A 24,930-nucleotide genomic window follows, 5' to 3' on the forward strand; every position below is an offset into this window, starting at 1 on the left:
GAATGGTGCTGACAGCTTTAAAACACTAGAAAGTAGAGCAACTGTATCTGGTGCCAGGCTAGAGAAGGTATATCAGGTAATTTAAAAATAGAAGTATTTTTATATAAGAAAAATGACATTTATGCTCCTCTTGGGTACCTTGAGTTTTTCCTTTAGGCTTCCCAGTCAGCTTGCCAAGGGTTGAAACTATGTCAAAGCAGGAGAGGGGTCGAGATTTGGAGCTTATGGAGATCTCATTGCCTTGAGTGGAATCTCCTTTCACATATTCTCACACAGACTGGCACTGGCTTTTTAGTTTCAATTTTTTAACAAGGTCTCAGATATCTACTCAAAGTTGGCTCTGGATCTAGGAATGTAAATGTTTGGCCACCTTGTGAAAACTATATTGCCAAATGGAAGCACCTTAGAAAGCTGCAATTAGGGCTTATCTGTATTGGGAAAATATGCCATTCAAGTAACGAGCACAAGGACGCAGAAGTGGCAGAAGGCAAGGCTGGCACCAGTGTTTTACCTCAGGAATTCAATGTCATGCACTATGGATCTCCTGGTCTGGTCCCATCCCAAGCAAAGTAGAAAAACTGCCACAGCCCATGCCATGGGAATGCGCTTATACTTTATTTTCTCTACTATTTGGGTATTAACAAATTGTAACCCTCATACATGTAAAGTGAGTGAGAGTCATAAGTGAGCAGAAGAGCAGGAGGTGTGTTCAGTAGGTATGTGGCTAGTATAGACCTCCTGGACACCCAGCAGCAACCCAAGTAAGGCAGTAAGAAAGCTCCCCTTTTTCTCACAGATGTGGAAAGCTGGCAAGACAGGAGGGTCCAGATCCTGCTTCAACAATTAAGACAAATCTGTCTCTATTTGGAGCAGCATCTTTAAAAAGCAAGTGATCTTGCAATGAATTTTTATTTTATCTGCTATTTCTCACTGACAACAAGCTAATCAAGCTCATTTTGTCAAGTCACAGTTCTCAATGTTATATTTTGAGGGACCGCCCCAGGGTGGAAAGCTTTACATCCACCCATGGGCTCCACTTTCCTTTGCAATGGACCATGTTAGACATTTGACTGCAACCAGAATGGGAGCTGGTTTCAGCCAATTTTCAAATGGGGGGAAATGTTACTTTCTACATCCAGCAACCTCTGCCACACACCCAAGATCCTGCCTCCTGCTTGCTCCCTGCTGTTCTCATTCTTTGCTTCCAGAAGAGAGAATAGAGATTTTTGGCAGAGTCTCCTTGCTGGCATGAGGCTCCCAGTGTCCCTAGGCCAGGACCACTTGCCACAACTCCTCAAGGGCTGTCAGGAAGGGAGGAGATGTCTCCTCCAGGCTGCTGGAGAGGAGGCTCTGAGATCAGGAGTCAGTGGGGCGGGCAAGTTGCAACTTAGCCTTCTTCCTTTTCCACCCTGAAAACACCAGGCAACTCCCAGCAACTGCCTTGCTGTAACAGAGCCCTCTCAGAGGAAGCTCCCTGCCCTCAAGAGCTTAGCTGCATTAAGCTGTCTGCACAGTGTCTCAGCACCTTCTACCACAGCTATGTCCTCTTCCCTTGCCTGGGTTGCTGGGAAATGCTTTGCAGGTCCCAGTCATCTCTTCTTTTCTGTGAAGAGGAAGGATGTCTTGCTTCCTAGGCAGCCCTCGTCCAGCACACACATCCCATCTGGGCAGCACAGCTCCCTTGCATAGATGCTGGTTACAGATTTATGCCCAGCGCTCCTGCAGGAGGGACCTTCTTGGGTGGCAGCGGCAGGACCCTCCTTGCACGCTGCCCAGAGTCAGAGGCAGCTGGCCATCCATCCCAACAGTGAGGCACAGGGGTGCAAGACCTTTCCACTCCCTGCTAAATAAAGAGGAATTCTGCTGATACTCCAGCCTTAGGAAAACAAAGCTGTTTCCATTTAGCTAGGCTTCTGGGCTGAGGTGCAGCTCCACCCGCAGAATCATCTGTCGGGGCTATGCTTCCCTGGGCAGAGATTCAGGCTGAGATCAAGAAGATGGAGGATTTGCAGCTAGTCCATGCTGGGAGGGCCTCTAACACCCCCAGGATTTTGCTCTCAGGAGCACTCCCTGTTCCAAGCAGCACAGCGTGGGGGCCTCCCAGCTTCTGCAGCAGCTAACAAGTGCCCACAGGCTCCCTCAGACACCCAACTCTAAACCTCCACTGAGCCACGGCCTGCTGAAGGGACTTGGGAAGTGGTAGTCATTGCTCAGACTGTATTTTAAGGGATGAAAGCTTGAGCATTATCAGCTTTGGTGTCAGCAAAGTAAACCCAGAGCTGCCCTTCTCCTAGCCATGTCTTCCCCTGAGCAAGTGCTGAGCTCAGATAAGGCTGGGTATGTCATCATCTTTTAGTCCCAGGAAGAAGAGATAATGTGCACTGTATGAGCGAGCCAAGGATGAAGTGATTCTTCCCTGGTACGTCCCCAAACAGAGGCACCGATGGCTATGTGTAACAGTGCAGCACCCTGACACCCATGTCCATGTCTTCCCAGGACTGCCAGCATGCCCACAAATGGATCTATGACAGCTACACTGGGAATGCCCACAGATCCATTTGCTAACCTTCACATCTGCCAGGTGCAAATACAAACCACCAGTACAAATACAAACCACCAGTTGTGTATGACCCTGTTGTTCAAGGAGCTGCTACTTCTCACCAAGGCTGAGGCAGAAGACTGACGCTAATTTATCTTGTGCTGTCACAGTTGTGCTTCCTGGGCTCCCCTGACAGAGAAGCCACAGAAGGCATTGCTGATTCTGCTTCCAGCCATGAGCTCTGGAGAGCCTGAGCATATGTGCCAGAAACAGGGCCATGAAAACAGGCAGCTGCCTGGTCATGCTCTTCACCAAGGCTTTATGGGCTTCTGCAGGCTCCCAAAGACTTCCTACTTCCAGACCAGGATACTCTCCACAATGAAGGGGCATTCATCATAAGCAGCAAGTCCAACTAGCTGAGGATGAGAAATCATTTTAAAGCTGACCCACCATTCAGGCAAGTGGTGAATATTTTGGTCCACGCAGTTCCTGAATAACCCAGGAGGCTGCTCTCCTAACTCTCTCTGAACACTTGCTTTAGAACACACTGAAACCAAAAGCAACCCCACCTCTGCTTAGAGAACAGATCTCTGGGGAGGATTCATGGTTTTTCTTGCATATTTATATGTCATCTAATACAGCACTGTTCTAGTGCATGACTTCAGAGCTTCTGATTGCTACCTCCATACAAACAAACACAAACAAAGCCAACATACACACAAATAAACAAAAGAAGAAAGCAAATTCACGTATGTGAGGATTGGTTTCCTGTCTTGGCACAGCAAGATGAGGCTTAGAGTTCTATAAGCTCCCACTCTTGCACAACTCTTCCTTGTTAGCAGTGCGAATGTGCAGGGAGGTTGGGGACTAGTTGTTTGTCTTCTCACAATCACTGACCTGGAACCACTAGTGTTCTCCATCCACTGAGCTACCTGAGAGCTTCTTCCACCTCTTCCTTACTGACAAGCAAGCCAGCTGCTGTGGGATCATGGCAGGCTGACTAGAAGAAGTCAGGGTCCCAGTAGCACAACCCATCCTTATCCAGGAGGAGACCAAGGACTGGAAAACCCAAGCTGCTCCTCTCAGACTTGACAGTGAACTGAACTCCAGTGAAGGTGACCCCAAGTTTGCAGTGCCTAAGAACCGATCCTCATACTTGCAAATATGAGCAAGATCTACCTAGTTCTGGGAAGGCAAATATGCTTCTTGCTTTTGCTGCTACAGCCCAACTGTATGGAGAAAGCTTGATGCAGAAGCATAGAAAGTACCTTAGCAGTAGCACAGAACTAGATGATGTTGTAACTGCAGGAAGCAGGCTCTGAGTTCAGACAAGTCTAAGAGCATGGTTTCATGAGACAAATGACCAACCCAGTAAGTGGCTTCCCCCAGAAGGGGAGTCCACTCCCTTCCTTCCCTCCACTGCGTGCCTTGCAATTCTGTCCAATTCTTCTGGTCCTCATGATCTTTCAATAAGTCAATTTAGCCGACTGAAGCACCAGAAAACTATCCTTAATTTTGCTGTGTTAATTTTTTGTTTGTTTATTGAACTCAGCCAACTCACCCAGGGACCAGATGAGGACTAACGCTGGTGCAAGAGAAGCAGTGGGAGGGCACAGCCAGGTGCAATGGCAGCAACAGTGTCTTCAGCTGCAGATGCTCACTCTTGCAGGCTCCACAGCTAACCCAGAAGTTGGCAGGCTAAAAGGGACATTCAAATGTATTTGGGAAACAATCCATCTAGCAGCAGCAAGACTTTTAGGTCATGTCAGTTGCACACCATATGTTATATGGTCCACGGACGAAACCCAAGTGACTGAATTGTACGGGAAAATGCCCAGGGGCTGAAGTGAGGCATTTTGAAGCAGACCAGTGCCAGGTTGCAGGCAGCCTCATACCTGCCTGCAAAGCAGGGCTGCTACACACTGCCCGGGCAGGAAAGGCAGCAGCCTGCGGCACTGCACCCAGCGAGGCAGTGAGAGCTCCCTCTCAGAAACATGCACAGCAGCCTCAGCAAACCCTTGAGGATAGCTCCAGAAGGCAGTCAGTGGTGGAGATGTCCCAGGGTCCTGCCTGCGATCATTGCAAAGGACAAACATCAAATGTTCCTGCTGAAGCGCGGGATAAGGTGACGTCTTATGGCCTCTATGGGGAGGGAAGGAGGAAAGGCATGGCATGGTCCTTAACGGAGTTCTATTTCCTTGGGACAGTGCCAAAGGATTTAAGGTACAGCAGGCAGCTGGGCATTCAGCAATCCCAGCCGAGCGATCGCTAGACGCTGTGCCTGACTGTCTGGACAGGAATGCTCTGCCAGTGCCTGCACAGCCCCCTGTCTGTGCAGAGCCTGAGGTCATGTTCCTTACTGGGAAAGCCTTCAACAGGTGCTGTATCTCCAAGGGCACTGCTCTCCCTCCCCTCCAGTCCCTCCACGCAGAGCGGTGGCACGGAGGGGTAGGAGGAGGTCATTGCTGCAGGGAAACTCGTCAGCAATGACCAGGATTACAGGCACATGCAAGGACTCCGTGCTCGCTTGGGCACCGAGCCTCTCTCGGGGCAGCGATGACAGGGGCTTGGCCACCTCTCCCTGCCAGTATCACCTCTGCCTTGTCTGAATTTGGTTCCCATCAGAGTCTTTCATATGGGCACCAAGATATGCTAGATTCAGTGAACTACTTGCTGTCAGTCAATTCCTCATCAGTCATTTGAGCCCCTCCAAAATTGTAGATGGCCAAGAGTAAGTGTCTAGAAATGTCTCCAGCCCATGCACTGCCTCTGCTTCAGAAGAGACAGAAAGGCAACAGCTACTTTAGGTGCAACAGGCATGTTAAAAACAACCTTCAGGAATACAGAAAAACAAAGGCTGAATTGCCCTCTCCTCGGGCAGCACTAAGTGACGGCTCAGAGAAGAAAAGGAGAAACTAACGTTACCTCTGGTTAGGCACCTGCAATTTGCTGTAATGTCTTCTTGACTATGACTGAGGGACTTCTGCAGGAAGCCACGTGCAAATTCTCTGCTGTGGTGGCTACCAACAAAACCAGTCTTTCTGGCCCAGCAAATGAGCGAGTAGCAGCAAGAAAGGCACGGGCGTTTAGGGGTGGTGCAGCTAAACACTGCTCCCGTGTCCATGGACTCTTACAAAAAAGCAGTGGTAATTTTTTTAAAAAAAACCACAACACGTGTGGGTTTTTGTATAGCAGCAGGCACCATTCCAACCTCTCTATCCCCAATGAGCTGTCAGCATAGTAGCCGTGCTTGTTAGGGAAAGGCACCTTTCCCGACTTTACTGCCTCCTTCAGCAGAAAACCCACAGCTCCAGCTGGACTTCACAACACAAAGTGTGGAGGAGTTTCAGCTTGGGTACAAGAGCACCTCAACACCAACCTGAGGCAGGTGGGCTGAAGCCGTAAACCCCTCCTCACCCAAAAGGACCGGATGATGCCACAGTTGTCATCTTGAGCTTAACATGCTACTTGCAGAGTCTCTCTGGCATGGACCTCTGTGAGCCCCAACAGCTGCAGCTTTGCTTCCATACCCAATATGCAGGCACCTGCCTGGGTACAAAAATGACCCACACCACAGCAAGGTGACACAGAAATATGGAACAAATGGCTGAATAATGGCTAGAGTCTGCCAGGAGACATCTCTGAGTATCATCACTTGGCTCATGCCAGCACTTACCAGCACACCTCAGGCCTATGCACTCTTCTATGGGTACTACCTGGACATACTGCTCTAAACACAACCTCTTGGGAAAAAGATTTAACCCCCACTCTTCTGTCCACCCTGCTGCTACCATGAAGGCTGTTCACGAACTGGACAAGGACAAACTGCTGAGCTTCACAGTCCTCCTTCCCCATGGGACCATCACTAGCCTGTCCCATTCCAGCATGTGCCTGGGGACAAACACAGTGTTGGGGACAAACTAAATCACACGGAGGGCCAGCAGGACCCAATCCCCTTATGTCGGCTCCCACAGGAGCCTCCACCAGGAGCCGGTCTCATGAAGCAGACAGAGGCTGTGGCCCCACTGAGCATGGCATTAGCTGCCTGTGGGTTTTGGCGAGTATCCTGCCAGAAACCGGGTTTGACTTACACAGCCGGGACGTGCCGCGGGACAGGTGCCTGAGCCCCTTGCAGGGAGGCATCCCACCCTGCCATGCTGGTCCTCCTCCGGAGGGAGCTTGCGGGGGGCTGGAAGGCAGCAGCAGCACCAGGCGGGTGGTACTCCTGCTCAGGAACGACTTCTTCGCATCGGGAGCCCTGGAAGCCCGAGCGACAGGTACAGACCTGGGGGCGACTGCAGGAGCCCTTGTTCTGGCAGGGTGGGTCGCAGACAGCTGAGGAGACACAGAAAGGCAGTTAGTGGACATGGGCTCAGCCCCACGGTGGTGGCACCCAGCTGGGGCAGCACAACTGGGGTGGTCCCATCTCTTCTCTGCAGGCAGGTGACCTTCAAAGTCTCAGTATTACTGCTGCCATGGGCACCTAATGCAAGGTCACCTCCATCAGAGACTTGTTTCTGTTCCCACTTCTCCCCATGGGTCTCTGCAGAGCTCTTCTCCAACAATACTCATTTCAGAAAGCTCAGAAATGAGCAGCATGGTCTGCAGAGAGCAGACAGCCTCCAGCATAGCCCATAGCACTCTGGACAGGAATAAGACCTCAGTCCCAAAGCAAGGAATTGCATGTTACCTTTAGTCCATTTTGGGGTCTGATTTGCACAGTCCCCCCAGCCTGTCCCCTCCAGAGCTTTTCAGCTCTCCCTCCACAGCTGATTTTGGAGTCACTGTGCTCAAATTCCTCCACAGCTACAGGGACTTACAGTTCATTAACTTCATGCCCAAATCACCCTCTGAGCCTGTGTGTGTTCCTAATTACAGCACATCAACTTCAGTTTGCACCCCAGGAGGAAAGTGCTATTAATTATACGCCAGACCCTAACACTTCCCAAGTCAAGAGATGCCAAACTGGGTTTACAGCCCAGTCATCAAGAGCCAGGAAACCACAACTCACTCAGGTAGGACCGGGCTCGTTGTCCTGAGCAAGAGTAATTGAAAAGACACTGGAAAACAGTGTCGTCCTTCAAAGAAAGAAAGGGCCAGCTGGCTGAAGGGTAATGAAACCTTGTTGGACAACACAAGGAGGACATTAACCTCCAGCCGCGTGGGAACGCTGTGGATGGGCTGAAACATGCAGCCACTGCTTCTGCTGAGGACCCCTTCCCCAGGACTGCCCCAGGGAGGCTGCAGAAGCATCCAACATCCCACCACCTTTGCATGTAGCTGATGGGATTTTATGAGCACATCCCTCCCTCTCAGGTTGTGCCCGTCATCCCTGTGATATCCAAGCACGCCTGTGAGAAACACTGCTTCTGGGCAACAAACATACAGAGAGCTCTAGCCTCGTGTGCCATCCACACATCATCCTGCTGTCACCAAGTGATGGAAGTCCTTGTGCAGACTCTGAGGTCCTTTCACAGAGGTATAGCTCCCACAACCATTCCCTCATCCCAAAACTGGACTGCCATCAGCTTTTCCTAACTAAATCAGGGATATGTTGGCTGGAATGCTTCATTTGACATTTATTACCATGTTAACACTCAGGAAGAGAGGGAGATCTCAAGGAAAGGGAGAACCCAAGTCACATAGGGCTATATAGGTTAAAGCCAGAGGCTTTGATGAAATCCCCCAGTAAAATAAATCAGCCACCACTGCAGATTCTGGAACAGAGACAGGGTCCTAGTCAGGCAGGAATTAACCGTCTCTGGGAAGTCTGGCACTCCAGAAGTTGATGTAATTTATAATATAAAACTCAGCTGTGATTTAAATAGGCTGCCAGTCCCTACTGTTATCTCCCAATAAATGCCTATTTTAACAAATGCCACCAGACCAGGAAGCCTGCCATTGAAAACAACCGCTTCATGTGCTGAAATACTGCAAAGCCATGATGCCAGGATCTAGGATCACAGCAGTTCTCACAACCTCTCCCACTAACAATATTCACAGTCACATTAGACTGCCTTTCAGCAGGAAAGCAGTGATAAGTGACCAGGCACTCTTAAAAGCCCCTAAGGCAGTTGATACAGAGAAGAGGAAGAAGGGAATGGGATTAGTCTTCTGGTCCCTTCAGGCAGGATGGGTGGAAAGCTGCTCTAGCTGAAATATTCCAGCTCTAGGATTAATCCCCTTCCTGGTTGTCTTTGCAGACTCAGGAAGAACTTGAAAGAGCTTTATAAAGTCACTGGCTTTCACTCAGTCCAGCTACGCAATGTAGGGAGAGCAGATCATTCAGTGGAAGTATTGCCAATGCCAAGTGTGAGAAATCATGAGTCAGGCCCCCAAAACCATAACACTGACAGAAGAAACAAGATGGTTAAAAAAAAAAAATATATATTTGGAACCTTTCTCTTTGCTTTCTGGTTTCTGAGCCCAGTGGTTACTCTGAGATGCCTTTCCCCAGCTGTGGAGGCTATAAACAGTTTCTGTTAAGATGACGACACTCATTTCTTCTCACTGTACTCTCATGTAATCACCTGCTCCAGGAGCTGGGGCTTCAGGGAAGGCAAAAGGAGTCATCTCAAAACTCTTAATAAAAGGATGAGATTTGGAATACTGCTGAAGTGTCATTAGTAGCGGTGCTAGGTTGTTCAAGAGCATCTAGTAGTGCCCTCACAGATGAAGTCTGGTGCCATTTAGTCTTCAATGCATGAGATAGATCCTCCCTGCAAGGTCACACTGCAAGGATGACTGTGGCATGACTCTGACCACCCACCTGGGCCAGGCAGGCAGGACTGTCAGAGGAGAAGGCCACCAAGTCCAACCTCCCATCGCTTTGCAGGCACACCCAGCGCAGGATTGAGCAGTGACATTGCAAGCTGGCATTCAATTACTGTGTTCCTGCTGCTCTGCATGTGCTCTAGGTCTGCGAGAGTGGTGTAGATCTTCACTGTAAGCAGCTCCAGCTCAGTCCCATTTAAATGTGGGGAAACCTGTCCATCCAGCTAGGCATCCACAGGAAAACTGGGACGATGCTGAAGGAATTGTACCACTGGGGTGATTTAGTCCACTTTCTCTTGGAAAAATTTACTTATTGATGCAGAGAGATATGCAATCTCAGTTCTAATTTAAAGGTTTGACTGTGTTAGCACACCCAGAAGGAATGGACAATTTAACACAAGTGAGAGATCTGTGCAGGCTGACAGTCAGGGAGGAATAACAGAGAGGGAAAACAGAACTTCAATGGAAAACAGTCTGGGCTCAAAAAACCCTACAGTCACTGTACAGAAGAAAGACAAAAGGAGAGAGCATGTGAATGTCATCTCCATCTTGCAGATGTGGAAAAGCCCCAGGTGCTAGTGTGACTGTCTGAAGACACACTGTGAGACCCAGCACGGCCAGCAACTCATCCTGGAATTCCTGTGCCTTCATCCAGTATCTTAACTGCAAGACCATCTGTATGAGATTACGAAGTTCATTAATTTATTTAGTCCTTCCCAACATGCTGGTTAAAAATGTTTCTTTTAAACATTAAAATATCCATGTCAGAAAAAAAGCTCACACTGCATTACCAGCCCAGACCTGGCTGCTATCTTGAGAAAGAGCAAAGAACCATAGTGAATAAAGCTGATGAAAGTGGAGGTTGATGAACTAATGTTGGAAGGCTGAGGATTCCCTTGCTCTTAAGCAGAGGGGAAGGATGATTAACTAATAGGCAGCAGCTAAGTTATCAACAAGTGCACACTGCAACCCCTGCAGCCCCTGAAATATGGGCAGTGTAAGGGGGCTTCTGGCCAGCTTGAGTGTACAGGTTTCTTCTCCAGCAAAGCCAGGACATAAAGGCCTGAGACTCACCCTAGGATGAAGTTAAACAGGCAGGAGATTGGATGAACTTCTCAGGCCCAAGTTCAATCTAGCTCATTATCCCTAATGTCCCCTCCTGCAGGAAGACCTCCGGAGTCCCACAGGATGCCCTGTATGCAGTTTGGTGTGATGACCTGGTAGTGTGTGGGTAGAAACCAAGCCCATTGCAAGCAGGTAGGATCTTCCTCCTAAACCCCCTTAGCTCACTTCCACTTTCCCAGGAAACGTTGGTGTCCCAAAGAAAGAGATTTCTCTTTTTCATCTTTCCAGTCATTGACTCTCTGAAAATTCCCTGAGTCCTCACTGCACTTTGGTCCTCGAAGCTGGAACAAACCAAAAGGCTGGAGACACCTGCCCATGGCTTGAGTTCAGTCATATGCAGAGATATTGCAAGAGGAAAGTCTTTGGAAAAGCATGGGTGGAGGAGGAAGAAATCACCATGCTCAGTAGGTGATAGCAAGTACATTATGGCAACAACTTGGCCTATCCTCTCTCCTGTACCCAGGCTCAAATCCATGAAAATCAAGGTCCTGCCCAAGACCCGAATGCCAGCTTCTTCCCTGCTTCATCCTGCTAAGAGGTTCCCTCTGGCTGTATTTCTACCCTGTTAACTTCCTTGATATGCCCCATATCAAAGATATTAGACAGCATCACAGTGCAGAAACTAACTGGGATGGGCTGTCCAGCTTGCCTTGGCAGCTTTAAAAACAGCCTAACGTCACCAGCAGCTTGAACTCCAGCAGAAAAGCCCAGTGAGGGAGGTAGCTGGGAACGAAATTATGTTTACACATCATGAGTCTCCACCTAAGTCCTGCCTGAGATTTACCATCCCCTGTTGGGGGGACACTGTCAGGCCCGATCATGTTGACAGTGTCCTTTTAATGAATCCTTGGAAACAAGGTGCCCAGCACCTGAGCAATCACTAGACAGCCTGTGTGGCTACAAGCCCAGATCTACTACTCCTACAAAAATCCCTAATGAGGGAAAGATGCTGCCATCGCTGGCCCCGCGCTCTGTTTACAGACGCTGTCTGGCAGCACAGCACGGTCTCTACCGTTTGGCTTCTGTCAGTGGTGGGGAGAGGGAGAAGGGAGGTGAGTCAGCCCTTGGCCCCTTGCTCCTGAACAGCAATCGCTAATGCAATTATCCCGGCACAGCCAAAGCGCTGTGAGATCCCGCGGCAAACAAAGCTGAGCCTCTTTCCCTGCTAAACATCTGGGCAGCTGCTGCCACTCGAGTGAAGGCAGATGCTCTCAGCTACTCTGGGCAAGGCGTTCCCATCCAGAAAGCCTGCCTGGTGCCTGTGTGCTCCCTGCCCTCTGAGCTGCCCAGGCGCTGCAAGCAGCCCCTCACCCCTCTGGGACCGGGCAGGTGCACGGGGCAGCAGATCCCTGGGAAGGCCCACGGGTGGGCTGGGTGGTGTAACCCTGTTGTTTAGGGACAGGGATTGTGGCAGGGGCGGAGCTGTGGTTACAGAGCTATTGGGGATGGAGATGACAGTGCAGCTGCCTCTGGCGTGCATCGCACTGGTGCCTGCCCAAACCCCTTATCTTCCAGTGCTGAGTCCTGAAGTACAAAATGATCTCAGCCCCCAGGGTTGTGACAGGGCCATCTGGAGGAGCAGAGCCCTTATTAACCCCTCTGTGGGGAGGCAGGAGGGCCCTGGCCAGGCAGTTTCCGCGCTGCAGGAGTGCCCTGCAGCCCCCCGCCATTTTACACATCCCACATGCTGCACCTTGCTCCAGCCCCACCTGTCCTAACCGTTGTGCCAACTCCATTAATTGCTTTCCTTAATAGCACTCTGATAATTTGCAGCTCTGATTTCCCCCTCAGCATCAGCAACGCTCACCCACGGGAGCACAGCCCCACTCTGCTGGTCCCAGCACCTGCTGGGACTTTCACAGACCTGCCTTTTGCTCCAAGCAGGACGATGAGAGCCCAGGGCTCGAAACTCACCCATAAATGTGCCATTACAATGCCCTGCCCCGACAAGACCCTGCCTGGGATGGACACTAATAACCATAATAAAGTAAAGCCATAATTATTCAGCATGCTCAGACTTTGCCAGCAGGCAGGGAGAGCTGACCCACAGCCCAGTAGACCCACGGGGAGGCTGCAGCACCGCCTCTGGGGACTCCACGGACCATTTCCTGCCCCGGCACAGAGCAGAAGACGTGTGGGGTGTCACAGTAGTATTTAAATGTTTTATAGGGGTGCATCACGAGACCTGCACTGGCTGAGACTGTCATACTCACGTTTGATGCAGCGGTTTGTGCCAGGAGCCGTGGTCCATCCTGGGCAGCACTGTCTGCCGCAGACATTTGGCCTAGGCAGAGAGACAAAGCAGCGTGGTTAGGAGAAGGGGAAGCAGAGGTCTCTCTGCAGCCAGCACCTCTGAGTCACCCGTAAAATTATTTCCTGCAGCATGTGATATTTCCTTCCAGATGGACCAGCAGCTGAGATCAAAACCAATGGGACAAGGGCTGAGTTGTTTAAGTGCTTGGAAAAGAAACCCCCAAGGACAATGTGAATGCTGCAGTGTGAGCGATCCCTCAGGGAGTATCTCCCTTTTGAACTGGCATTATGCTGGGTTCCTGGCACAGCGCTCAGAGGAACCATTTTCCTCCTGAGAGCAATTGGAGGCCAGCAGCCTGCGATCATTAAAAATCTCACAGCACTTCATGGCATTGGGGTGTAAATCAGGCCTGATTCCAACTTTGGTCATAGCATCTCGCCTCCGCAAATGTCCCAGGCTGCTTCGGCCGAAGACAACACTTCATTCTCCACCCAACTGCTGCCGCCTGTTGCTGTTCATTGCTCAACCCTACCCCGAGAGGGACGGCATGCCAGCAGCCGCACCAGCCGCTCCCTAGCTTGCTCTCCCTTTGCGAGCACCCCAGTCCCACATTTGTTATGTGCCTCTGGTGCAGCAGCCCTGGGGGCTGGGGACTCTCCAGGGCTATAAAATTTGTGTCTACCCAACATGCACAGTGCTACACTAATTCCAGGACGCTCAAATAATTTCCACAGTTGCTAATTCCAGCACTTTGCTGCAGCAAATTTTTGACCACCTTTACATAAATGACGTCTTCCCCACCTCTCCCTTACTATGTGTTTTCAGGTAGTGACCACTGCTAACATACAACTATCGGAGATAGTGCTATGCCTCCAAGAGGTGCTTTGCAATGCCCAAGCAGGCAGCTAATCCTGCTTGCTCTGGTCACATCTCATATTTACATGTCTATAATGAGAAGGAATAACAAGTTGCAGGTTGCTCTCCAGGTGTATTTACTCATCATGGAGGGAAGGTTTTAGGAATGACTTTTGCATGTCTAGGTAGATGGGAGAGCACAGTCATCAAAAGATAAAAAGTTAGAAATAGGCAGCCTGAAAGCTCTGGAAAGCCTCTGGAAATGAAATGGGGAGTATGGTTTATTTCTAACGCTGGACAAGGCAGTCAGAGCTGCTGACAGAATTTTCAGGAACCACGGAAACATGCGCATTTGTCTTCTCGATTGACTTTAACATGAACACAGCAGGGTCAGATGATGATCCTGCTCCGAACCGGCACCCTCGTGACTCCTGCATCCACATGACATATATGATGAGACTCCAGAAGTGCCAGAGCTCAAGCTGTGGGGCTCACGTTTTAGGAGAGACAAAGACGGGGGGTATCAGGTGTGCCAAGGATTGTCCTGGTGTTCATGAATGAAGCTGCCTGTAGAGATACAATCATTCCACGTGGGAAGGGGAAGTGGTCTGAGAAGTCATATCATTTGTAAAGTGTTATCCAGCCCTTCAGGATCAACAGTTTATTAACCTGGGTAGATTTTTGTAGGGAGAAAGCACTGAAATTCCCTTGGTGTGACTTCCTGCAAACAGAACAAGCCGAAGTAATTCCTGCATCCACTCACATCTGCTCTGGCTGAGCTACAGCACCAATTTCCAGCTTTGTGTCTGTCGACCCAAAGAGATCTATGGGTCTCTTCTTTAAGACATCTCCAGAAAATATCCTATGAAAGCAAACTTTCCTTTACCTACTGCACATGAGCCCATGAAAGGCTTTAAACTTTTTAAAGATGTCCAGATCAGTAAAGCGAGAAACCCACTAGGCTGGAGCAGGTCTTTAGGTAATTAAGGACTGCTGAGGGACTTCACTCCAAGCAGCAGCATAAGCATCTTTGCTTAGACTGTCACTGCTCCCATTCTTCCCTCTGCACAGCTGAAACACACCGTGCAAGTCATATTCAGCTGGTCTGTTCAAAGAGCAAAGCCCTTGCCCTTTCCCATCGCAACTTACTGACATAATCAAGAGGTTGCTTCTTGTAGACAAAATAACTACCTTCTCCAGAGAAGCTGTTTTGGCCTTGAATCACACTATTAGTTCTTCATGGGATTAAAGTTCAAGTTTTATCTACATCTCTGACACGCATGCCGGAGGGAGCATGCTGCTAGCTGTTCTCAATGCCAACAGCGAGCCAGAGGTTGTAGGAAGAAAGGTACGAGTCAACAACAGACAGGGGCCCAAGCCTGTCTGCCCAAGCAGACAAGATCACTCTTGAAGGCATGAAACCTCTGTTGAGTTCAGCACAAACCTCTCATTAACAGAGTCACTCTGTGTCAGTGCCAACTCCAGACATGACTTGCCAGCCCCAGGTGAAGGGAGATGCTAGCATCGGGGTGATGCTCCTCAAGGGAGGACAGCCCAGCACGCACATTGGGAAACAACCTGGCAGGGATGCCCTCGGAGGCAGGGGCAGAGGGAGTACCTGGACAGAATTGTCCCTTTCTTCCATAACCTCCTGAATGAGACGACGGGCATAGATGGAGGTAGGGAGGACCTCCAAGAATCACTCCAGGAAGTAAACACTTGAGAGGAGCAACATGTAGGTAGCACTGGAAGGCAGAGAAGGACCACGACTATTTCCTGATGAAAACTCAGAAGGACCTCACAGAGCATGGGGCCCCAAGTAAGCAAGAGCATCAACAGTAGAAAAATAACTATGGGGGCTTTGCCACATGGGACTCAGTCCTGAGCACATCTGGTTCTACTTAAAAGCCTTTAGTTGACATTTGCATGGCTTGAATGCCATGTGATTTTCACTGCCTTACAAAAAATTCAGAATGAATCCCGGGGAGGTTTAAGGAACACGCCATGTTTACAGGGTGGAGGGATGGTGCTCGAGAGAGTGGCAGCCCCTGGCTGCATTTGTCCTGCTGCAGGTACCATTGCCAACATTTTGGGCAAAGACACAGCTCAGGTAGGAGCCACCTGCGGGGCACGTCCAGCCCTTGGCCTCTCCAGCCAGCGCTGCTTCTGGAAAACGAAACAAGTGGCAGGGTCCCTCCAGGTCTGGTGTCACCATGCTAGGGTTGGCTGCTGGGGAGCTACCTGTACACACCAAGCAGCCCCTGATCACCCCCCATCGCACAGGGGACAGGGGCTTCCAAGGCAGCAGGTGGAGCTGCCCGTCAAGGGGACTTGCTGGGTGCCATGATGCACCAAGCCCCTGGCAGACCTAACAACGACGTGAGCCAAAGCCGCGCTTGTAACTTTGAAGCACTCAGCAGCCACACAAGGCTGAGCACCCAGGCTGCCTCTTGCTTACCCACCCCTTGAAACTGGAAGCACGGCAGCAGTGAGAGGGGAACAGGACCCTCATTCTGGGCAGCCTGGGGTGCAGAGGGATCAGATGGGTGGGCATGTGGAGGGTCAGCAGCTCTCCCAGGTGGAAAAAAGTTCAACACAGCCCCAGATCAAAGCAGAACAGAAGACATGTCCTCACACAAGTCTCCCAAGCTGAAGCCCCACTGAACACTCATACTAGGTCACGCTGCACTGCACGGGGATGCCCTATCCCCAGCCCTGCCATTGATGCCAAAACAAGCCTTGGACAAGCCATCTGTCTTTCCTATCTCTGTCTCCTTACCAGTGGAACAGGTTAATTAACCTATTTCCCTTCCCAAGGGACAGGTCAGCTAGCACACATCTTTCCTAGGAAATGAAACATTGCTGGGGACATTCCCAGGCACTTGATGGCCTGTAACACTGGACTGCTACAGGGCTCATGGACCACTTAGCACCTTCCAAAATAGTTCCCACCCCAGCTCAGGCTGGAGCTGACAGAGACCACTTCCAATAGCCAGTTTCCCCTTTTCGGAGAGAAAGGGTGTTGAATAGCTCAGACAGCTGAACAGCCACAGTGCCAGAGAAAGACGTAAGGCATAGCTCACTAGTGCAGACATGGACTTTGAGGTTTGCCTTTCTGGCAAAACGCAGGGTGAGGCACTGGGTCCACATCTCAGCCCCTGCTTCAAGTGCCAGGTACTCCCTGAGGTCTCCAATCAGCACAGGCAGCAGTAAGCAACTGCAAACCAAGCCTGCTCTTCACTCTGCAGCTAGTACACACCATCTGGGTCCAGGTATAGTCCCCAGCGGGTTGTGAGAGCTTGGTGCACAGGAGGTGTCAGGCACTACTCACTGGCCTGCTCCTTTTCTGGGACACACATCTCCCTGACACCCCTCACAGAGCTGAAGTCAGTGCCATGAAGCCTCCGTACATCCAGAAGTACCATTCACAGCACTGATTGGATGCACCAGCACAACCTGCAACTTAGGCAAAGGAGCTGCAGCAAGCCAGTCCTTTATCACCTGCTTCGCTGCAACAGCCAGAGGCCACCATCAGGATCAGACCTCCACTGTGCAAAGTGGTACCCAGGATGAGAAAAGCCTGCAAGATCTTGTAGTGTTATCTGAAATCAGAGCCAAGCAACTGTAACAAGCACTAGGGGGAAGGAAAACAAGAAAACAGTAGTAAGATCATGGCTTCACATAGTTTCAGCATGTGCACAGCCTCCATGATGATCGCATACTGTTTCTGAAGCATTCAGTAGAACCATTTTTTCACCATTTATTTTAACAGCAACTATGCATCATCTTTCAACTTCATGCAGTACTCTTGTGCTGCCAGATATGCTGACTCCATTCAGGTCATTTACAGCATCCTTACAGAAGGCCAGGGGGACCATTAGATCATCAGGTCTGCCTTTCTACTGCAGGACAGTGAACTTCATCCAACTGCATATGAAATATTTGCAGTCAGACCCAATGAAGAACATTAGCAAAAGGCTGCTGGCATCGATGAACCACTGAAAATCCTCTGCCAAGTCCACATCAGCATTAACTGCCTCCGCTCCTGAGCAGTCCTATACATACACTGCAGCAAGAACCTATATCCCACGAAGCCTGGGTAAAGCACAACTATGTAGCCACAGACGGTGTCTACAGCAGCAATTAAACAGGTACTGGGGTGCAGAATGCACAAAAAGAAAGTGTGAGGGAGAAGGAGAGAGTGTGGAACTCCCCACCTGTTACCCAGGGAGCCTCACACGCCCCTGAAAATTGCCCAGGAAGGTACCAGAAGTAGAGGCTTCCCCAGACTACTCCCCCGTTACCCACCTTCCTCTGATTTTGTGTACATCACCTGAGGATCACCACTGGGACCCACCCTCCCAGCCAGGGGACAGGGGAACGAGGTGGGTCACATCCCAGGGGACACAGAGGTGGAGGGAGATGCCTACAGTGTCTTCCCAGCAGGAGTGACCAGCCCAAATTAGGGATGCCTCCTGCACACGAGTACAGTCATAGCTGGCATGCATCAGGGCTTGGGAGCTCCCTACCCCACAACACTTGCGGGAAAATCTTTCCAGTTGGAGGGGGCTGCGGGAACAGGCAGTTTAAGCAGAGCACAGCAAAGCAGAGATGCTTTCAGGGCTGGATTGTTTTCCTCACTCTGTGTTAGAAGACAGTAATTTTCTGCTGTATTTGCTGTGGTGTCAAAAGTCACCTCACAATGAGCCTCCAGGAGAAAACACTAAAACCCAGGTCTTGCAAGACTTGTGGTTGGATGCACTCATGGAAGGGTGTGAGCAGGTCTCACCTGCAACAAGGTCAGACATGAGCAGAGTGGCAGACACATCCAAACAGTCCCCAGGAAAGAAACTCAATTTTGGGTATGCCGCTACCAAATAAAGTGAGAAAATAATTATCCAGAAAAAGATACAGTGCTAATAAATGGGTTTTTCAACCACGGGACCATGTGGGCCCCCGGGGATACCAGCAGAGAATTGTGACTGGGGAACCGGTAAAGGCAACCCACACAGGAGTTGCGATTTTAAGCCAAAGTAACTGTATAAATAAATAGCGACAGGGTTTAGTGCAGCCTGCAAAGCTACCTGAGTAAGAGAAAATGAAGGTTGTCATACTAGAGAGTAGTACGAGTTCAGTGTAAATAGAACAGAAAATATCCCACCTGGCAAAAAAATGAAACATCATGAAATGAAGTTTTTTTGGGGCCCTGAATTTCCTGGATGGAAATGTGTCCAGTGCAGCAAGGGGCGTAAGAAGATGGATGAGGTGGAAGGACGGAGTCTCACTGAATGGTTGGAGGCAGCAGCAGCTAGCTTTCCATGAGGAGTAACGCCATGTGGTTACTCACGGACAATTATTTCATATTATTTCTCATAAGCTCCAAAGACAGTAGGTCATAGAGAAGTTTAAAAAGTGCCGATTTGGACTCCAGAAGAGATGGAAAGCTACTGATGAGAAGCCATTACATGTACTTGCCAGAGTTCAAGTTCTTGGGGATCGGAGCAAGCCCTGTATCCCCAGCCCTCATCTTCCAGGGCAGAGCAGAGGCAGAGAACACAGCACAACCTGCGTGGGGAACACAGCACCAAGGCACAGCTCTTCCTTCCTCTAAGCCTGGAGGCAACAGCACTCTCCAATACCCCAGGAAGTCAAATCTAGCTGGTAACAGGTCAACAGCATGTAAGTGCTGGACTAACCATCCCTGTTTGCACCCTTGATTAAGGGATGAAAGCGAGCTACTTGCAGAGGTTCAGCACTCTGCTGAACACCACGTGAACCTTGGGGTGGCCGCCTGCTCCTAAGACAGTGTGGGACGGCTGTCGTCACTGGAGGCAGCTGCAGCCAGAAAACCTGGTGGAGGGTATTCAGGGTAGTCATTGAAAAGAAACGGGATACATCTCAGATGACTCAAATCCAACTGAACCGCCATGTGATCCCAAAGCAATGCTGACAACACTCTGACTGCAGAAAGGGTAAAACCCTCTGAGCCCAAAAAAGCCCAAACCTGACTGAGCAGGACTGGATCTTCCCGAGACTCTCACTCTGGGTGGCTGACAAACCAAGGCTAATGGACTGGGTAAGCCAAAACCTGCTCAGGACCTACCTGCCATTGATTAGTTGTTAGTGATAAACACTTTACATATCAAACATAACGGAAGAAGAGCAAGTTTGGTGCTTCTGTGGATTTGTTGAAGGAAAGTACACAGAGTGGCCCAGGGAACATCTCTGTCTTGAAATTTTGCAAGGAGGTAAGTATGGGAGGGAGAAACCTCAGAGACTGAGCTGTCTTTTGTACTCTAGTGAATGTACTCCCCATCCAATGTTAGCAGAGGACATTTCTGCCCATGTCAGAGGGCAGTAAGCCCAGAGCCTGCCCTCAGTGTCCCCCTGGCAGGGCTCACATAGAGAGTGGACGCATGCTGCCACATGGGTCAGCCAAACTGCCTGCATGGTGGCTTCGGTAGCCCTTCCCAGCTGACAAAGGAGCTCATCTCAAGGGGCATCAGCCACGGGGGGGCAAAGAGGGAAACACAGAGGAGGGGGCCCAGGGCTGAAGGGTACATCAGCGCTGCGCCAGACGTCCCGCTCACAGGCTCCCCTCGCAGAGGAGCAGCTGGCCTTGCCATATGATCTCCTCTCCACCTCCACAGGGCTGTAGCCAGAGAGTGGAGCTGGAAGCGGCCCTGCCAGGCAAGTCATAGGAAGCCTCCCCCGGCTGAGCCAGCTGAAGCCATGGGAAGCTGCCGCGGAGTGCTTACAAGGGGCCCGTTACGGGAGGAAGGAGCCAAGAGGTACCTGCAGCAAGAGCGGCAGCGGCCAGGCTCCGTCCTGCGGAGCCAAGCGAGCCCCTCCAGCCTCTCCCGCCACCCACACACCATGGCCACGCTCCCTCCCCCCGGCAGCCCCCCACCCCGCACGCTTTTCACAACGGCCGTAGGCAGCCCCGGAGAGCGGCAAAGTAACAGCCGCCGCCTGCCGCCCCGCGCAGCTGTCTGACCTGCCGAAGCCCTGATGTGTCAGCAGAAGGGCACCGCAGCCTGTGTGCCCCTAAACCGCACGTCCCCCTGCGACAGGCAGCCGGCAACGCGGCGTCCCACCGCCCGCCTCACACCCGCACGCGTGCAGACGGACGCACAGACACGTGCGTGCAGACGGACACACGCACACACGCGTGCAGACGGACGCACACACGCCGACGGACCGTGAGGGCCAGAGCAGCGCCATCGGCCGACACACGTGCGGGACAGATGCGCGGCACGAGAGCGAGCACCGAGCGGGCTCCCGCTCCGCTCCGGGGCCCGGTGCCGGGGCCCGGTGCCAGGGCCCGCCGCGGGGCAGCGCGGCCCAGCCCCCCCGCACACCACCCCCGTCCCGCTGCGCCCGCGGGGACGGAAGGGGCGATGCACCGGGATGCAGCGCGGGGCTCAGGACGGGACGCGGCCCCTCCGTCCGGGGCTCCCTGGCGCCGGGACCACCGGGGCTCACGCCCCGCGCCCCCAGCAGAGCCACCCCCCGCCCCGCCCCGCCCCGGCGCAGCACTTACCCCGCCATCCTCCCTCTGCCGCTCGGCTCCTTCGCCCGCGGCACGACTCGGGCTTTCAGCCCGCTGCCCTGCCGCTGGCGGGCGGGGTCCGGCCGGTTCCTCGGCGCCGGGCCGGGACCGAGCCCGGCGTCGCCCGTCTGGCCCCGGGGCGCGGGCAGCGCGCGGTCGGGACGCTGCCTCCGGCCGTCGCCGTCGCTCGGGCTCCCCGCGGCGGCTGCGGGGCCGCGGTCCACGTGGAGGGCGGCGGGGAGGGGCCGTGCCGGCGGGGGGGCTCTGGGCGCCGGGGACAGGCTGCGTGCCGTGCCCGCCGCCCCCAGGGCAGCCCCCCGGCCCCGCGGCCGCGCCGCCCCCCCCCTCCCCGGCTCCAGCCTGGCCGCGGGGTCCGGCCGGCAGTGGGGGAAGCCCAGGAGGACGGCCAAGGTGAGCGGGAGGAGGCTGGCGGCGGCGCCCCGCATGGTGTCCGCCGGCGGCGGCGGGGGCAGGCGGGCGGCGCGGAGCGCTCAGCGCCCGGCTGGCATCCTCCGGCCGGCGCGGGGCAGCGGGGACCGCCGGCTCTCCGCCCCACGCTCACCGCCCCATCCCGCTCCGGGGCTCCGCCGGGACGTGCCACCCACCGGGGCCGGAGGCGCAGACAGCAGGGGTGAGGCAGGGGCGCGGGCTGCCGAGCGGCCCCGCAGGAGGAGGAGGAAGGCGGCCGGCCCCGCTCGCCGGGCTGCCAGCGAGCTCCCGCGCTCCGCAGGCAGCTCCGAGCACCTTCGCGCCTGCCTCTGGCACTGGCAGAGCCTGGAGGGGATGGAGGGTTTTATTTTTGGAAACCTCCCCCTTTTGTGTCTTTTTGATGCTGACATCCCCCCCTCTCCAGAGGACACGGCTCGGCCCCCCTCCTTAGGAGAGGAGACATTCCAGCAACACCCACTTTGGCAGAGGGAAACAAACTACAACAGAGAAGCCTTAACCCCTGCCTGGCCGGGGAGACCCGTCCGCCGCCTGCCCGGCAGCCGGCGCGCAGTCCCCGGAGCCCTCCCCGCCGCCTGGCCCGCAGCGAGCCGCCGGCTCCCGCCGCAGCTGGAAGCGCTCGGGGAGGGCGGAGCAGCCCCGGGCGTGGGGTGCACGGAGCAGGAGACACGGAGCAGGAGCCATACACCGCCGGCCCCCGACGTCTAGGGACTTTGGAGCTGCGTCTGCACCGCTAGCCCTCTTGCTGCTCTTGATCGCATCTCGTCGGAGAAAGGCACGGCAATGGGAAGAGCCTTACTTGCCATTTCACCCTGGGGCTACAGAGCTCCCAAATCCCCTCAAACCCGGCTCAGGGCTTCATACTCTTCCTTGTATAGGTCCAGGCTAGAAAAGGAGCCACCTAAAAGCTCCAGGTCCTTCAGCTAAGAGAGATCTTTCAGGAGACACATCCCACCAACTTAAGAGTAGATGTCCATCCCTCCCCCCCATCTGTCTCTGTGTGGGCACCTGGAGGTCGAGGGATGACTTGAAATGCCTGCTTTGTATGCACTGAGAAAGACTGAGGGAAGGGTAGGAGGAGGAAGAGGGGGCAGAAATCCCATTTCAGCCACACGCATCAGCTTGGCCGTGTCCTGTGCCACATTTCTGCTTCTCTCGGCTGCCCTTAGCCTTCTTGGGCAGGGAGCGACTCCTCCCAGAGGAGCACAGCCTCTGTCCCAGTCCAGCAACACAGTATATTTGGAGTGGGCTCATTCTGGCTCACAGCAGCATCTGTGAGCTTGGTGGGTGGCTAAAGACCTCTCACTGCATCTCTGCATGCAAGGAGGCAAAAAAGGGCACTGCAGCTGCTCAGGGGACAGAGATGGTCACTGGCGTGTGTCCCTGCAGTTGGTCCTGTGGCCAGTAACACAAACACGTTTTCAGTCTTATGAACACCAAGCTCAGGCAGTTGAAAGGTGTACCTCACTCGACCTCCCGACCCCGAGGACTGCATCTGGATGCCTGCAGGAGAACAGGAGGACCTCTGCGTGTGCACAGAGCGATCCTTCAGGTGTACCCTCGGGGCTTTCAGCAGCCCACAGGGTAGGGGCTCCTTCAGCCAGATGCTGCAGCTCAGCTGCTGGGTTTAAAAGACAAATTGTCATATTAGGCCATGAATTTATGTAATCTCTTTTGTCCTTTTTGATGTGTGGGGTGGCTGCAAAATAGAGCAGGGCTGCTCCCCCAGCCTCTTACAGCACCCTGTCCCACTGTTGCTCCTTTCCCTCCAGCCTCTTCCACTGCAGGTGACGCCTCTCCTAGCCCTCACCAAGCCATCTGCTTCCCAAAAGCTTTGTGGCAGAGAGGTCCAGCTCCCCCAGTGCCTCCTCTCCAAGCTCCAGCAGTTGCACTGCTAAAGCCTCTCCCATTTGAAACCAGTGGCTCCAGCTCCCTTCTTCCCACTGTCCTTGAATTTTAGGCTCTCAAACCACAGCCATCCCCTCCTTGGGATGGGAACACTATTGCCTGCCCTCTGAGGTGCAGACCAGCTGGGAAAGGAGCAGAAGCACAGGGAATGAATCCCCCAAAAGCACACTGAGTCTGGAGCACAGTGGGACCCCAGCACATCCCCTCCAGCTGGGGTCCTCCAAGTGAGGGAGAGGGGACGTAACTTGGCAGGTGAGCAAGTGCAACAGGAGGGTTTGGGCTTTGACCTTGGTGCTGGCAGATGGCTTACAGGGCAGCAGCGTCAGAGGAAATATCAGCAGGTGCTTTGGCACTTCCTCAGATGCCACCAGTTTGCCTGCCTGCCCACCCTGCTGGGGCAGAGCCACTGCTCGGGCAGGAGCTTGCACAGCCCTGGATGCCATGAGCAGTGCCCGATAACAGCCATGGCTCATTTCTTTGTTCTGAGGAGGAGGAATGTCCTTTCCATCCTCACCTAATTACTTTCTTATGCAGCAGTGGAAAGAATGCTTGTGCCTAAACCTGACACGAGAAAATTATCAACGCCATAAACAAAACCATAAACAAGGCAACCGAGAGCCTGGGCAGTGCTCAAAGCTAGAGCAGGCAACCCCAGAGCAGGCTCACTTGGGGTGCAAGTGGGTTCCTCCTCCCTGGAGGTGTTGGGACATCCCAGGGGCAAAAGGAGACTCGCAGCATCCCCAGGGGACTGCACCTCCACAGGAGCCTGCACTTGGGGCCTGACAGCCGTGGGGCTGCAGGAGCCTGTGCCTCCCTAACAGGGATGGGGAATGAGATGTGCGAACCCAGCAAAGCCATCGAGGGCCCTCTGTTACCTCTTGCAGCCTCCCCTGGCTGCAGTGGAGCCTGGCCCAGGGAGCTGGCATCCCTTCTCAAATCAGCTTCACTCCGTGTTTACAGTAACCCCCGCTGGAGCTGGACACCAACCTCCTTCCAGCCTCACACATGCAAACACTCCTTTGCTTTTACAGGGATCCCACCTGAGCCCCGGCGCCACTGCCCCAGGGCTGCCTGGCACAAGGGGGTGCAGGCACAGGCTCAGGTGCCTGGGGAGGGGAATGACTGCAGCCCCAGTGCAGGTAAGTGGTGCACAGGTGCTCGGGTATGGGCTCGCTGCCTCCCAGTCCCATGGCTCATTTCATTTAGCCATCCCTGAAAACAAATCCATCGGAAATGGGGAAGCACAGGGTGCGTAGGGAGTCACAGTGCAGGTTGGGCTTCAGCGTGCCGCTCCATGGGGGTCAGCAGGCAAACATGAAATACCTCATTTCTCAGGAACTCACAGAGGCAGAGCGTGGATGTTCAGGCTGCTCACTGCCAAGATTAAACCTGCACCCAGAAAGAGAGATCAGCAGTGAAGAGAGGATAGGGGGGCAAGTGGGGTTTGACAGCCCGATCCCCATCAGCAGGGGCCAC

General features: G+C 53.0%; 1 protein-coding gene across 3 annotated transcripts in view; it reads right to left on the reverse strand.

Annotated features, from left to right (window-relative positions):
• LTBP2 (latent transforming growth factor beta binding protein 2) overlaps positions 1 to 21,871 on the reverse strand; it is a 73,850-nt gene extending 51,979 nt beyond the window's left edge. For all 3 annotated transcript variants that reach the window (XM_074824732.1, XM_074824733.1, XM_074824731.1), the window contains exons 1-3: positions 21,091 to 21,871; positions 12,652 to 12,722; positions 6,631 to 6,874 (exon numbers count right to left, since the gene is read on the reverse strand). In XM_074824732.1, coding sequence (XP_074680833.1) covers positions 6,631 to 6,874; positions 12,652 to 12,722; positions 21,091 to 21,545 — 770 coding nt within the window. In that variant the 5' untranslated portion in view covers positions 21,546 to 21,871. The remainder of the gene's footprint in view (positions 1 to 6,630; positions 6,875 to 12,651; positions 12,723 to 21,090) is intronic.
• Between the last annotated feature and the right edge of the window lie 3,059 nt (positions 21,872 to 24,930).

This window comes from Strix aluco, chromosome 4, assembly GCF_031877795.1.
Source record: "Strix aluco isolate bStrAlu1 chromosome 4, bStrAlu1.hap1, whole genome shotgun sequence".
In the NCBI taxonomy this organism is placed as follows: domain Eukaryota; kingdom Metazoa; phylum Chordata; class Aves; order Strigiformes; family Strigidae; genus Strix; species Strix aluco.